General features: G+C 43.5%; 1 protein-coding gene across 1 annotated transcript in view; it reads right to left on the bottom strand.

The window, feature by feature from the left end:
• Positions 1–7,165: 7,165 nt before the first annotated feature.
• fat4 (FAT atypical cadherin 4) overlaps positions 7,166–16,244 on the bottom strand; it is a 366,482-nt gene continuing 357,403 nt past the window's right edge. Inside the window, exon 18 of the mRNA XM_055647477.1 lies at positions 7,166–10,023. Coding sequence (XP_055503452.1) covers positions 8,135–10,023 — 1,889 coding nt within the window. The 3' untranslated portion in view covers positions 7,166–8,134. The remainder of the gene's footprint in view (positions 10,024–16,244) is intronic.

Below are 16,244 nucleotides of genomic sequence, written 5' to 3'. Positions count from 1 at the left end.
ATAGTGAGCTTTCGGGTTTACCTCTACTAGAACAGTCAAGACTCGTGATTTAATAGTGATTTTTAGAATTACTAAAGGGCCTGTCCCACTTACGTGTCCTTGGCACGCAAATTACGCGACCTCGTGGTCGCGTTCAGCCGCGATGGTCCCGCGAAGGTCGGGCGTGATTACATGCGTACGCACAGCCGTCTGGAGCGCGTGACGTCATTTGAAGATGGACACAAAATGTAACTCCTGCATTTCGTGTCTATCTTCAATTTTCTTGGCCCCGCTCTGGGAGTAGAAGTGGGGGCGGATCCGGACCGCAACGGCCGTGAGCCCCAGGCCGAGTTCGGCGATCGTTTGCCTGCTTCTGCTGCTGTTGGAGGTGAGACGTTGCGTCGCGCCAGGGTCTTGGGCCTGTCCCACTTTGGCCGTCAGTTCTGTGACAGGCCGTTGGCTCGCGAAGATTTCGTTCACTACAAAAATTTCGGAGCCTCGCGCGATGTCGCGCACAACTACATACCCCTCCGCGCTTCTCAGTGGGACCGGCCCCGCGTGGCCATACGATGCCCGTGCGCCTCAACGCGACGACGAGATCGCGTAATTTGCGTGCCAAGGACACGTAAGTGGGACAGGCCCTTAATTGATTATATCAGGTGAATTAATAACGAATGGTTCATCTAGTTGGGATTCAGTCAGTATAGAGTTGCAGAGTCACATAGAATGAAAACTGACCTTTCAATCCACTCACCATGCCAACTGAGGTGCCCATTGAAGCAAATCCTATATGCTTGTACCTCGTCCATATCTCTCAACCTTCCCCATACATGTATCGATGCAAATATCATTTCAATGTTGCATTGTATCTACCTCAACATTCATGTGGCAGCTCATTCCATATACTCACCATCCTCTGTGAATTAGTTGTCCATCCGGTTCCTATTAAATCTTTCCCCTTTCACATTAAACCTTAGGCCTTTAGTTCATGAATCCCCTCACCAGGCAAAAAGATTCTGTGCATTCACCCTATCTATTCCACCATGTTCTTGCTTCTTGGTCCTCCAAAATATTCCAAATGGAATTTAAACTTGGTTTAAAGCATCTCTATAAGATAACCCTTCAACCTGTGCTCCAAGGAAAACAGTCCGAGCCTGCCTATAGTTTAGGCCCTTGAGCCCTAGTGACATTCTCATAAAACTTCTCTGCACTCTTTTCATCTTACCCAGAGCAGACCTAAAATAAACGCAATCCTGCAACTGCAACCTCACCAATGTCTTGTACGACTATAACATATACAGTTTCCTGATTGAGGAGACCAGTGCACTAAAAGTCGTTTTCACATTTCTATCCACCTGCAATGCCACTTTCAGGAAACATTGCAATAATGTCATCTTGATTTACTGCCTTCATCAATAAAGCAACTCCTTCTCCTCTGTTACTCTCACCTCTAAATTGCATGTGATACCTGTATCGTGGAATGTTAAGCTGCTATTGCAGTCCCTTGCTTAGCCGTGTTTCCAGAATGGCTGATGACGGCATCCTACTCTAATCACATCAGATGTTTGCTTGGCTGACTGTGTTCTATAACAGGATTTACTGTGGAAACAAGGAGACATTTAGGAGCCTTGCTAACTCACTGTGAAACTAAAGTCCTCCTTAAGTTCCTTAAGTTTCCCATGCTCCTAATGTTCGAAGAGAATAATCTCCCTTGCAACCAATATTTATAAGTAGAATGGCCCTTCCAAGATCATGTGGTTCACAAGCATCTTAATTACATTGGTCTTCTTTCCTGAAATTATAAGCCATAGTCTCCGCAAAAGATATTGGATAGCAAGACCGGACAGGATGCAACATAGGCATTTTGTTCATACTTAATCCATTGACTCCAGGCAAGTTATTTATACCGTCCACAATTATCCTGAAAACTCAGTAATACATCAACATTGACCAAAGGCATCGTTGACCAAAGGGACATTAACTGATTGTTCCATGAATCTTCCGAACAATCTTTTTGTAGCTGTCTGTAAAAATGGACATGCTTCAGATACAGAAGTAAACCCTGAGTGCTTTCTATAGTCCACTGAGTGGCCCCTCCAAAACTGGGAATACCCATGATGCTAACAGATTGAGATTTTCCAAGGATTTTGCCAATGCCATTTCAGTACCAAAGATGCATTGTTTTGGATGGATAATGGAAGAGGTGGATTCAGCTCTGGGAATGTGGTGGGAGATTGCAACCTTCCCTGTTTCGACGAATGCAATCAACCTGGCGTGCACAATCAAGTAAGATCAAATAGAACAAGTTGTCCTGCAACTTTAGGCTGTGCACGCCATACGGACAAAGAAGAAGCAGCTCTGGGAACTAACATCTTTATATCATCTTAGAAAAGGAGACCTGACGTCATTTGGCAAGAGGAAGGAAAATTGAAGAAAATATAAATGTAATGGTTTGGATGATTATGACAGCTTTAAAAATAAGATAATGTTTTTGGATGACCTTGCTGGGGACCTGGAACCTGTTGGTCAAGGGTAAAATTAATGTGACACTGAGGATGCACATGTGGGTCGTTTATCTAATAGAAGCAAGACGAACCCAGGGAGGGTTTGCCAACCGTCCCAGAACCACATATAAACTGAGGTATCTATGGAGAGATCATTGGAACAGATTCTTGGAGAGATCTTTCCCCAGCGGGGCAAGAGTAGGATGGAGCATCTGGGACCGCTGGCTCAGGATCTACCTGCAACCAGGAGGACTCGCTCGTCGCAGACTGACGTTGGAAGAGGACTCGCCTGCAGCGACTAACGACAGATAAAACACTAATTAATTTGCATTCCGCCAATCTAGTGTTCTGCATTCTGTGCTGCCAATGTCCTCTCCTACAATTTGGAGAAACCAAATGCAAACGGGTTGACCGCTTTGAGGAGAGATGTTTCGTGTCGAGACTCTTCTTCAGTGTGAAAGAAGGGTCTTAACCCGAAACGTCACCCATTGCTTCTCTCCAGAGATGCTGCCGGTCCCGCTGAGTTACTCCTGCATTTTGTGTCTATCTTCAATTTTCTTGGCCCCGCTCTGGGAGTAGAAGTGGGGGCGGATCCGGACCGCAACGGCCGTGAGCCCCAGGCCGAGTTCGGCGATCGTTTGCCCGCTTCTGCTGCTGTTGGAGGTGAGACGTTGCGTCGCGCCAGGGTCTTGGGCCTGTCCCACTTTGGCCGTCAGTTCCGCGACAGGCCGTTGGCGCGCAAAGATTTTGTTTGCTACAAAAATTTCGGAGCCCCGCGCGATGTCGCGCACAACTACATACCCCTCCGCGCTTCTCAGTGGGACCGGCCCCGCGCGGCCATACGATGCCCGTGCGTCTCAACGCGAGCACAAGGTTGCGTTATTTGGGTGCCATGGACACGTAAGTGGGACAGGCCCTTAACTTTCTACCCCACTCTGATCCTGACCCATCTGTCTGTGGCCTCCTGTACAGTTATCACAAGGCCACATATTAAGTTGAGCAAGAAACCCCATCTCCGGTCTGGATACGATGTAGCCTTTGAGGCTCAGGATAATTTCAGGGAATTTGCTTTCCCTATATCAGTACCAGCCAATTCTGAAGTTGGCCATCCATCCGTAACATTGACTCCATTTATTTATTTTCACTGATGTTCCCTGACCTGCCAAGTATTTCCTTTAGCTCTGCATTTCACTGCTTTTGTTTCTTTGTTTCTGTTTTACTGTATCTCTCTGAATTGCCCTGATTAATGTATTGATCAGATTGATTTATCAACAGCTTATCAGCTCGGGTTTCATCCCATCAAATATATTCCTTTTGTTCTACCCACCCCTCCACAATCCCCCTTTTGGGTTGCGTTTCTAAATTATGCCCTTTGACGCAGAAGACAAAGTCATTTGCTCTTTTTCCCAGTTTGTATGAAGAGTTTGGACCTGAAACATTACCCATTGCGCCTTTATCCGTAGATGCTGCCAGATGAGGGTTTTCAGCGGTTTGTGGGATATTTTCCACACTTCCAACATCTGTTTTTCCAAAAAAATTCATTGTTGATAAATCTGTTGCTATCCACTTACACGTTCGATAGAAGCCAGGCTTTAGTCCCCTAGAAAAGGAGGAGTTAAAGTATAATATTTCATCCTTGATGCACGACCCCTATAAAGGCCCTCTTCAGTTGTTGGATCTGTGCTTTGATTAGATGGTTCATAAAAGCCTCCATGTCCTGCATCGCAAAGCTTCCACCAATGCCAGTGTCTGTCCACTAATGCCTAGTGAACTGTGAGGAGGATGCTGTGAGAATGCAGGGTGACTTGGACAGGTTGGGGGAGTGGGCAGATGCATGGCAGATGAAGTTTAATGCGGATAAATGTGAGGTTATCCACGTTGGTAGTAAAAACAGGAAGGCAGATTACTATCTAAATGGCATCAAGTTGGGAAAAGGGGAAGTACAACGGGATCTGGGGGTCCTTGTACATCAGTCTATGAAAGTAAGCATGCAGGTACAGCAGGCAGTGAAGAAAGCGAATGGCATGTTGGCCTTTATAACAAGAGGAATCGAATATAGGAGCAGAGGTCCTTCTGTAGTTGTACAGAGCCCTAGTGAGACCACACCTGGAGAATTGTGTGTAGTTTTGGTCCCCTAATTTGAGGAAGGACATTCTTGCTATTGAGGGAGTGCAGCGTAGGTTTACAAGATTAATTCCCGGGATGGCTGGACTGTCATGTGCTGAGAGAATGGAACAGTTGGGCTTGTACACTCTGGAGTTTAGAAGGATGAGAGGAAACTCATTGAAACATATAAGATTGTTAAGGGCTTGGACACGCTAGAGGCAGGGGATATGGGGAGAAGGCAGGAACGGGGTACTGATTGGGGATGATCAGCCATGATGACATTGAATGGCGGTGCTGGCTCGAAGGGCTAAATGGCTGATTCCTGCACCTATTGTCTATTATCTATTTTTGTGTATCAATTGATTATGTAGGCTGTACCCAGAATATGAATATCCAATTTATGGACACAGGTACATATGAACGAGCTCCTATATTTTATTGAATTCAAAAACCTGATGTATGCACGTGCATTTGTTTTTACGAATGGCAGAAGTAATCTCCTCTCCCTCTCTCTCCACGTCTAGTATTTGTTCTTTCATTTTTTTTCTAATACTGCAGAGGAATGGCTACCATTGAGTAATTTTTCTGTATTTTTTGGCTTATGGACAAAACCTACTTATGGATATTTGTAAAACAGATCCTGTGCATACCCTTAGGATGGCCTGCACTGTTATATTCAGAAAGCATTACATTTGATGTAATATTTATGGAAATTTAAAAAAATGTTTCTCTCGTCTTAGATGCTGTCTGACCTATTGAATTTTTTCCAACATTATATTTTAAATTTCAGTTTTCCAGCCTCTGCAGATTTCTTTATTTTCATTGCGTGCAGCTGTTGTGAAAGTGAGCAATTGTATTTTACACAGTATTTTGGATCTTTGGCATATGTTGACGCTAACATACTGATCCAACTAATGAAGAACTTTTCTCCTTTTTAATGCCAGCAATGCATCATGTGGGTCGGTGCCAGAGTACATAATGTTTAACCACAACCCAGCAGGGGCACAAACAGTGCATTGAGTTTAAGATTACAATTTGTGGTCAAACCGCATATATGTTAATAGTTTTGCCAGCTTTGGTGGGGAGAGATTCAGTGCAAGGATTAAAGAATCTTTTAACTGGTGCAGTGGGACACGTCTTAGCATTTTCCAAGTGTATCAGGAAAACACCGTCCATTTGTAAAAATATACAGTATTTGTAACCTTATGCCCCTGTCCCACTTAGGAAACCTGAACGGAAACCTCTGGAGACTTTGCGCCCCACCCGTGCGGTTCCCGGAGGTTTTTGTCAGTCTCCTGCTACCTGCTTCCACTACCTGCAACCTCCGGCAACCTCCGGGAACCGCACGGAAACCTTGGGCGGGGCGCAAAGTCTCCAGAGGTTTCCGTTCAGGTTTCCTAAGTGGGACAGGGGCATTATTTTGCGATTTTCTAAAACCCATCAATTTTGATGCCGTTTATGATAAACAGAATTAAAAGATTGCTATTTTCTATTTCTATTTGTGCAAATGTTCCTTCTAAATATCTCCTGTGCTGACCCACTGTTCACCATAACCTGGTTGAATGCAGCAGGAGGCAGGCAGAATTAGGACCACTACTAACCAGGATTGTATTTAATGCTGCTTTCAGTGCAGCATTTTGCTAGGACCAACACCTGATAGCTGATATCAATGATAATCCAAATTGTGGATGCGCTGTGATCAACTAATTTATAACATGGCAGATCCTCTTCCCATCAGAACTGCCCCCTCCATCGACTTCTTAAAGAAGTCGAGACTTAAAACTCATCTCTACTCCCAAGCTTTTCTTGACGTCCTCTGAGCGAGGGCTACATGTTTGTAGTGATGTTTGTATTTGATCTATGAACCACTGTTGTTTGTTATACTATTCTTGTACCAATGTAAAGCACTTTGGCCAACGAGAGTTGCCTTGTAAATGTGCTATAGAAATAAAAATAACTTGACTTCACTTGAGTCTTTTCTGCAATACAAACCCTTTAACAATTAACTTTGGCCACCTTCAGCAGAATATCCGATGGTGCAACAGAGGCTCTTCTATTAACAACTATCGTGATGTCAACTGAGATTTTTAGATTATTGCAAATTACTGTCAAATTCTGGGCAGTTTTGTCTCCTATCCAGGTTGTAAATATCCAAACTGAGTCCACTTTAGGCTCCATAGCTAGTGTCCAATTTGGCCAACACATGGAGCTCAGAGGTGAAAACCCAGTACCAAGTCCCCAAATTTCTAGTTAATGACAAAGGAGGAAACATACTTATGAATCAAGATGGGATCTTACTGAAAAGAAGCTTATGCCCCTGTCCCACTTAGGAAACCTGAACGGAAACCTCTGGAGACTTTGTGCCCCACCCAAGGTTTCCGTGCGGTTCCCGGAGGTTTTTGCCAGTCTCCCTACCTACTTCCACTACCTGCAACCTCCGGCAACCACCTGCAACCTCCAAGAACCGCACGGAAACCTTGGGTGGGGCGCAAAGTCTCCAGAGGTTTCCGTTCAGGTTTCCTAAGTGGGACAGGGGCATTAGGTCGTAGAATAACTGAAACAGCTTTTGTAAATAAATAGTTTATTTCTATATTTGGCATTTATGTATACAAAGGATACAGTATGTTACACTTATATCAAAAATGAAAAAAATACTGATGTTACATAAGTAACAAATGTAAAAAGTACTTAATCTTACTTTCCCTGAAAGTAAGAAACATGAAAAAAACTGTTTTCAAAAATTTCATATGAAAATATCTTCAGTAACAAACAGAGCTGTCTTTTTTAAAGGTACTACACAGGTATAAAAGTTAAGATTCATGGAAATTGGGCAGAAAGGATTGTAAAGTACATCCCAGAATTCCAAGGTTAGCTCTATGGCAAACTAGTCCAGATATTATTTTTTTTTAATTTTCCGTCATATTGACTCCATGTTAAACAGTGAAAGCCAACGCACAGATTCTCAAGCAAGTACTGACAATACTTCCCAATGATATTGTATTAGAACTAATTGCTCTCCAAAAGCAAGACCGAACCATTCCCATAGTGCAGATACAAACACTTATGACAAAAATAAGTTGCACCTTTGTTGAAAAAGCAGATCTGCTTATAGCAAAGGCTGAGAAGGGGAGAATGGGAAATCTACACCCAAGTATGTTCCAGTATTGGCACAACCGTTTAAAGTGGTGGCCAACGTGTGTACTGCTTTAGTGCCAGCGGCTGAATAAGAAACACACTGTGCTCAGACGCATCACACACATGTGTTTCTGGTTCTGAAAAGAAGAGTCAGGAAAAATATTCCACCATTGAAGAACGCAAACATCACTCCAATCCTTATGTGCTTTTATGCAATAGTTCTTTTATGGGCACCCTGAAAGACAACGATCATTTGAGGGTAAAATTCTTCATGAGCTGAAATTGACGCACTGCAGAATCTGGCAATGGTTTCCAAGAGCAAGATGATTTTGAAAATAATCCATTAAACGGCTTTTCACTGTCTTGCAGCTTTTTATGCTGAGAAATGGAACAGTCTATATAAATTATACCTATACATATTCTTCTGCATCTGCCTCATTAGATGTCGCTGCACTTTGTGCAACGTTGTTTAATGCTTCTTCGTTTGCCTGTACTGTTGCCTTTTCTGGAAGTGATGCGAGATCTTTAAAAACATCCACATAATTCCCAAAACCAGGACCCCAATTTAATAGATTGTCCCAATTGAAAGCGCCCGGCGCGGCTCCATGTGCTCCAGGCTTGGGTTGTGTTTTGTAATCTTCGTGGCTTCCCTGTGGGACTGCGGGGCTTCCTTCAGCTCTGCGGCCGTGATATCTTCGTGGTTTTAGTTTGCCACAGTAGTTTCCTTCATCGTCTGCATCCGACTCGTTGACTTGAGACAATTTGGGCATGCGCGAGGTGTACACGGCCGGTTTGTCTCTGTCATACTCAAACTCGGAGCAGGTGAAAGATTCGTGTGAATCGCTGTCTGAAGACGATTCCGGCGCGGGTGTACCGTCGGCTGGGTTCCTCATTCTAGAAAGAGGTCTTCGACAGTCATCGTCCGATGACGATCGTCCATGATCTGCGCTACAGATACTTGGATTCCGCGGCCGAGGGGTGTTGAGTCTTTCCACCTCCTCGATGGACAATCCCACTGGAGCTGTGTTCTCTAGAGGGATTTGCTCGATCGGCTGTTTAAGACGGCTCCCAGGCCTGGAGGCGTGACTGTGACCTGTTATGGTCTGAGGGCTTTTGCTCCTTCTTCCAAGTCTGGAGGCATAATTAAAGATGCCAGGCTGGCAAACATCCGAATGTATATCAATGGGGCTCCCTTCTCTCCTTGCCAGGTGCAAATCTTTTGCCGGACTATTACGGTAGAAAGTTCCTGGCTTTGAGAACGGAGCAGGACTTTGCCGAGAGAGTGCATTAGGATTCTGGCAGGTATTATGACTCAGTGGGGTTGATCTCAATCCTTGACCATAAGACGGCTGAAAGCTTAAGCTGCTAGCCCCCAGTGGGAGAGGAGACTGTCGGGCAAATCCCAGTGGACTGTGTCTTTGGATGGAAAATTTCGGGGTATGACTACGAAAATGCTTATAGTGCTGTATAATGTCTGCATCTGAAGGGGCGATGCTGCTGGCATTTTCTATGTCATAATGCTCAAGTTCCGTTTCAGGTCCCATACAGGGTTGCCCACTTGGCAATGTGTCTGCTGCATGTTGGATATCCGTCTCATCGAAGATCAAGTAAGGGTTTTCCCTTTCGATGATATCAGGCTTTGGAACTCCCTCGGGCTGCTTTCGGACACTCAGCTCTTCATCATACGGCGGTAGGTTATCTGGATCATCAAACCCCTCGTTCGAGCTCCCTTTCTTCTTCTTTTCTTTCTTCTTTGCATTCTCGTCCTTTTGCACTTTTGCCTTCCGACCTCTGCACTGGTTGCAGACGATGAGGCCGAGGACCACCAGCGCAAGGAAGGTGGCACAGCTGCCCACGATCGCGGGCACAGCCCAAAGTGGCAAAGAGAGCTCCTCGCTTTGTAGCTTTGGACTGCAGGTGTATGCATTATCCACTCCAGCTTTACACACGGTTCCCTGAGGACAGTGGACATTGACACATACTGCCACAGTCTCACACGTTTTCCCAATGTAGAGTTCCGGACACGTGCAGGTGAATCCAGACTTCGGTAGAGGTTCACAACTCCCTCCGTTCTGACAAGGATTAGAAGCACACTCTCCCGGAAGGACACAGTTGTATGAATACCACTGGTTCACACACATTAATCCACTCGAACATGGATTGCTGGCACATATGTTTGGGCCTCTGCATCCTATCTTAACAGATGGATCACTTTTTGAAATTGTAACATCCTTGTGCTGTCCGGTGAAGGGCAATGTTTCACCATTGTAAGTCACATACGAGATGCACCCATCAAAATCTGGAAGAAAAAGAAACAGATTTTCACACAAACATACCCTGCATGGCAAAAATTTATATTTAACCATGTTTTAAGAAAGAACTGCAGATGCTGAATAAATCGAAGGTAGACAAAAATGCTGGAGAAACTCAGCGGGGCAGCATCTATGGAGCGAAGGAATAGGCGACGTTTCAGGTCGAGAGCTTTCGATGTTTCGTTTCAGAGATTAGTCTGAAGAAGGGTCTCGACCCGAAACGTCGCCTAATCCTTCGCTCCATAGATGCTGCCTCACCCGCGTTTCTCCAGCATTTTTGTCTACCTTATATTCAACCATGTAATGTCATGTACCCTTTAAATGATCATGAATGGCAAACTTAAGCCACAAACATGATCTTTACCCACACCAAATAGTAACAAATTTAAATTAGTATATGTTTCATTGATGGATAAAGCATTAGGTAGCACTGGGAATTTTGCAAAGACAGAATAACATGTGCCTCACAATTGAAAAACCTACATTAGAAAAAAATCATATCGTTTAGAAACCCATTTACTTGGGATTATTAGTCCAAATCCATCTTCCTTGTACATCTGTGATTATCATAGATTAATAACATTACATGTAACAGTAAATGCTGAAACGAACATATTAATAATGCATTCAGTCCCTAATCACATCCCGGAGGCCTATTCCAGTGGCTACACTATAGTCCCAAAGCGAAAAGAGTCATTTACAAAAAAAATAAATACCTGGCAACTTGTACTATTTAACATCATGCAGTAAGACACAGAAACTTTATATTTTAAAATAAAACAAAAACAGCTGTTGGAAAGATGCCAAGAATAATGCTATTGAATGTCTTATAACTTATAAATGAAATAATGGATTCATTTAAGGGGAACAATTTGTATGTTGACATGAAAGATCAAAGCACAAATTAAGGGGAGAAATACTACTGAACAGAAAGATTCCTACAAACCTCTGCAAGTCTCTGCTTTGAACTCTCACCTTGCAAATTAACTGTCTTCCCCATTTCTCTGCTTATTTCTCCCCATCCACTTTCCACTTCATTTCCTTCCATTATGGAATAACTTTCACTTTTTGTCTTTCTGAATCTTTTCATGGTTACATTTTGAGTGTTTGTAAAAATGTATCAATCAGTTTTTTTTTAACCACTTTCCATTTTGACCTCCAATGATGAGTAGCAAAAGGCATTGTTGTGTACTTCTCAACCTGTAGTTGGCTTGCCCTGTACATCACAACACATGCGTTCCCCACTTCCAAAGCCACTCTATGATTGTTCAGCCCATCAAAAGATCTTATTCGTCAGTTTCCAGCTCAAACAAAGCTTGCCCAATTGCAACATATTTTCCTCTCTTCAAGATGAACACAAAGTGCTAGAACAACTCAGCGGATCAGACAGCAACTCCTGCCAATAAAGCAGGAGCATATAATACAGAGCATAATACAGGAACATCGGGCCTCCGTAGAGGCAATAGCGGAGGCCTCAATAGGCCTGACTTTGGGAGAACTGGGGATGGGGACTTGACATTGTGCCTTCCCCCACAGTGGTAACCATTGTGGGGGGATGATTTTTGTGTGTAAGTGATTATTTTAGTCTGTGTCCAAGATGGCTGTCGGAAGGGAGAGTGGACGCTGGCGCGGTTTAGCTGCCGCTGCTCTCTCTTCACATTGTGTTTTTTGATTTTTTTTGTCTTTGGATCGAATTCTGTCTTTAATTTGTGTATTGGTGATGTCTTTATTATTTATTTTACTCCGATTATATGTTTTTTACTCTTGTTAAATTCTGTAAGGTGTCCTTGAGACTTTTGAAAGGCGCCCACAAATAAAATGTATTATTATTATAATTATTATAATAATGGCTCCACCCTTCCTTTGGTCATCTGTTGCCGGTCCTGCTTTGTTCTGGCCTTTTCTTACCTCCAGTTCCCTCCCCTTTACTTTCAGTCTGAAGAAGGCCCCCGACCCCGAAATGTCACCCATCCATTTTCTCCAGAAATGCTGCCTGGCCCGCTGAGATACTCTAGGACTTTGTACCTATCTTCAGTATATAGCCAGCATCTGCAGTTCCTTTCTACACATTTTGTTTCCTCTCTGCAAATTGATGTAATGTGCATCGCTAGCATGTCTACCTTTGTTTCCGAATTCTAGCCCGATCCTGCGTTTCTTTTTACATTTTTGTGTGGAGGCTTGTGAAGCAAGAGCAACAGCTGCAAAATGAATCTTGCTCCCATTATCCGACACTTTTTGCAGGAATCAATCTGCAGGGCTTACTTTGTTTGCTCCACGAATGAGAGATAACGCACATAGTAATTTTATGTTAGGGTGCGATCATTTTGTTGGTATTAATAAACTAACTCAATTTTCTAAAATTGTTGCTGCATGTAAACAGTTGCATATATTCGAACATTAATGTGGCATTCACTTATCAGACTGTCAGCAGAGGAATTAATGCAAATAGATTCAGGATGACATGTGCTAATGTGCGATATTGGTCCAAACTAATACTCCTTGGGCATCGTGTACAACTGCGTGTATCAATGCAGGACCTGCACACTTCAACATTTAATGCTGATCCCGGTGCTTCATCCTAATGACCATAACATCATGAGACATGGAAGCAGAAGTAGGCCCATCGAGTCTGCTCCACTCTTCAACTAGGGTTGCCTCTAAGCTCCATCCTTCTCCCTTCTCCACATAACCTTTGACTTTTATGCCCCCGTCCCACTTAGGAAACCTGAACGGAAACCTCTGGAGACTTTGCGCCCCACCCAAGGTTTCCCGGAGGTTTTTGTCAGTCTCTCTACCTGCTTCCACCCGCAACCTCCGGGAACCGCGCGGAAACCTTGGGTGGGGCGCAAAGTCGCCAGAGGTTTCCGTTCAGGTTTCCTAAGTGGGACAGGGGCATAACTAATCAAGAACCTATCCACCTCCACTTTAAAAATACCCAATGACGTGGCCTCCACAGCAGTCTGTGGCAATTAATTCCACGGATTCTACACTCTCTGGCTAAAGTAATTCCTCCTCCATTTTAAAGGTATGTCCTTTTATTCTGAGTGTGCCCTCTGGTCCTGGACTCTCCCACTACTGGAGACATCCCCTCCACATCCACTTTATCCCAGCCATCCGTAATGATCTGGGAAGGCAATGACTGTGCAGGACAAAAGTAACAGTAAACATAGATGGTAACAAGTACCTTGCAAATGGGCCAAAATAGTTTGTTTTCACACTCTGCCTGAATAGTCTGTCTTATATGTGCGCATATGTCTTTATAGTAGGGGAAATGAACCTTTACAATAATATATTAAGGATTATTTGTCTGTTCAAAAGCTTTTTATGATTTTTAGAAACATAGAAAATAGGTGCAGGACGAGGCCATTTGGCCCTTCGAGCCAGCACCGCCATTCATTGTGATCATGGCTGATCATCCCCTATCAATAACCCGTGCCTGCCTTCTCCCCATATCCCTTGACTCCATTATCCACTAGAGCTCTATCTAACTCTCTCTTAAATCCATCCAGTGATTTGGCCTCCACTGCCCTCTGTGGCAGGGAATTCCATAAATTCACAACTCTCTGGGTGAAAACGATTTTTCTCACCTCGCCTCTTAAATGACCTCCCCTTTATACTAAGACTGTGGCCCCTGGTTCTGGACTCGCCCAACATTGGAAACATTTTTCCTGCATCTAGCTTGTCCAGTCCTTTTATAATTTTTATATGTTTCTATAAGATCACATATTGAATGGCGATGCAGGCTCGAAGGGCCGAATGGCCTACTGCTGCACCTAATTTCTATGTTTCTATCCTTCTAAACTGCAGAGGATACAAGCCTAGTCTTTTTAATCTTTCCTCATATGACAGTCCCGCCATCCCATGGATCAATCCACTTCATTATTAAAACAAAAACTAAGAAGGATTGCACCCACATTACATCAGGCAAAGTCAACCCTTCAAGCTTTCTTATGATGTTATTCATTTCTGAAATAACTACGAGTTAAGATGGAAGTTAATGTCTGAGGCCAAATGCTTTAAATTAGGTCTGATGATCTGCAAAAATACAAGTCCATGAGCCCCAATGCGAAGTTTGCTGCTGAATGCCAACATATTTATTGGACTGAAAAATGATGATGAACATTTAATAAGTGAGGCTGAATCTTGCTCCAATCACAGCCATTAACATTTTGGGAGCAGCTAAAGGGATCAACATAAATCCCAAGGTAAACTTCCTCTGGTCTTATGGGAGAAAGATAATTGAACACTCATTACGAGTGTTTATGGTGAATGGCGGTGGGACAGGGATAAATGTCATTCTAGACGCCATTCCCCATTTCCCACGCACTTGCAGAATGGAGTTGCAGAGGCCAGGAGCATTCGCAAGTTCCCAGGTATTGTGTTCCACTGCAGAAGGTCACGAGGTAGGTTCAACAATCTAGGCACACATTGTTCTAGTTTACCGCAGTGATTGTTATATTAGTCTTCAGGATTTCAAATATCGTGAAAAGTCTACCATTTCTTTATCGTTTTTAATGTTGCTCAAGTATTTTAAAAGCATTTTTATATGCTCAAAGTGCATGTAAGTATTTTCCTTAGGATTTTGGAATACTTTATGTTTTAATCTTTTGCAGGGCCTGAGAACTGGTATGATCATTAACAGACCTCCCCTCCTTCCTCTGTTTCATAGTGGTAACAGCAAGCAGTCTGAGGAGGCTGTCTGGAAAGGGAGAGATTTTGCAACTTCTCTCGCTGTCATTTGCAAGAACATCTATTACAGTCGGATTCTTTCGCAGAAAAGAGACTGGACTGCATTCATAACAGAATCACCCCAGGCCAGCTAGCAGGGACAAATGCTGCTCATTTAGAAGGTGCTATGTTGATTAACATTGGAACCCACAGCCAAATAGAACTTATCACCATGGTTCCCTTTGGCAACAGTATCAACTTAGAATATATGCAATATTTTGAAGCAACCATTGCACTATTCCCATATTTTATCGACAATTTTGCGCGGTATGAATCTGCCAACCTACTTGTGGCCCTGTCCCACGGTACGAGTTCATTCCAAGAGCTCTCCCGAGTTTGCCCTGATTCAAACTTGGAGATTAACGGCAATGGTCACTGGTCGGTACTCGGGGCTCTCATGGACATTTTACAGCATGTTGAAAAATCTTCACGAATCTCCCTGTGCTTACCTGCCGTTAGCAAGTCTTCCCGAGTACCTGCCGTTAGCGTTACGAGCCGCTAAGAGACGTCCCCGAGCTCCGAAGTACCCGCTACGTTCATTCTCCGTGCTTACCACGAGTTTGATTTATTTAAAACTCGGGAGAGCTCTTGGAATGAACTCGTACCGTGGGACAGGGGCCATTACTGCTTAAAGCTACCTTGATTCTTCTTTTGGCTACTCGTTCAATATTAGTCTTAACATCGAGAGGGGCGGAAAATTGGAAGATGGGAAACGAATGTAAGAGGAGTTAGTTCATGTTATTCGTCCTTGTTTTCATTTCTAGAAATACTAAAGAGTTTGTTCTCAATCTTGCGTTGAAATTCAGTTGTACAATCAGAAATTCAGTGCACAATCTGTCCGAAAATTAACTTTTTCCAGAATGGATTGTGATTGTAACTATTTCCTGGTTGAAAGCCTCACAGTGGAAATGGGCCTAAGTTTCTAAATCTCTGTGCTCTGGTTCTTGATTCCCAAGGTCTTGGGCAAAAGACTCTGCGGATTAACCCTCTCTATTCCCCTCAGGCTTTTCTACACCAATACAGTATCACCCTTCAGCCTCTTGCACTCCGAGGAATAAAGTCTGAGCCTGCCCAACATCTCTCTGTAGCTCAGGCCCCGAGCCCTGGCAACATCCTTGTAAAAAAGTCACACACTGTAAGAAGGGTTTCGGCCCGAAACGTTGCCTATTTCCTTCGCTCCATAGATGCTGCTGCACCCGCTGAGTTTCTCCAGCTTTTTTGTGTAACCTTCAATTCTCCAGCATCTGCAGTTCCTTCTTAAACACACACTGTAAATAACTGATTCATCTGCTTTCAACGTTTTTGATTCATTGGTCATTAAGCTGATGGAGACAGGGATTACAGTTCACCATCTGTCTATCTATCGATCTATCTATCTATCTATCTATCTATCTATCTATCTATCTATCTATCTATCTATCTATCTATCTATCTATCTATCTATCTATCTATCTATCTATCTATCTATCTATCTATCTAT

The sequence above is a fragment of the Leucoraja erinacea genome, chromosome 1 (genome assembly GCF_028641065.1).
Source record: "Leucoraja erinacea ecotype New England chromosome 1, Leri_hhj_1, whole genome shotgun sequence".
In the NCBI taxonomy this organism is placed as follows: Eukaryota; Metazoa; Chordata; class Chondrichthyes; order Rajiformes; family Rajidae; genus Leucoraja; species Leucoraja erinaceus.
Note: the sequence above shows the minus strand (reverse complement) of the source record. Positions and strands in the feature narration are given on the sequence as shown.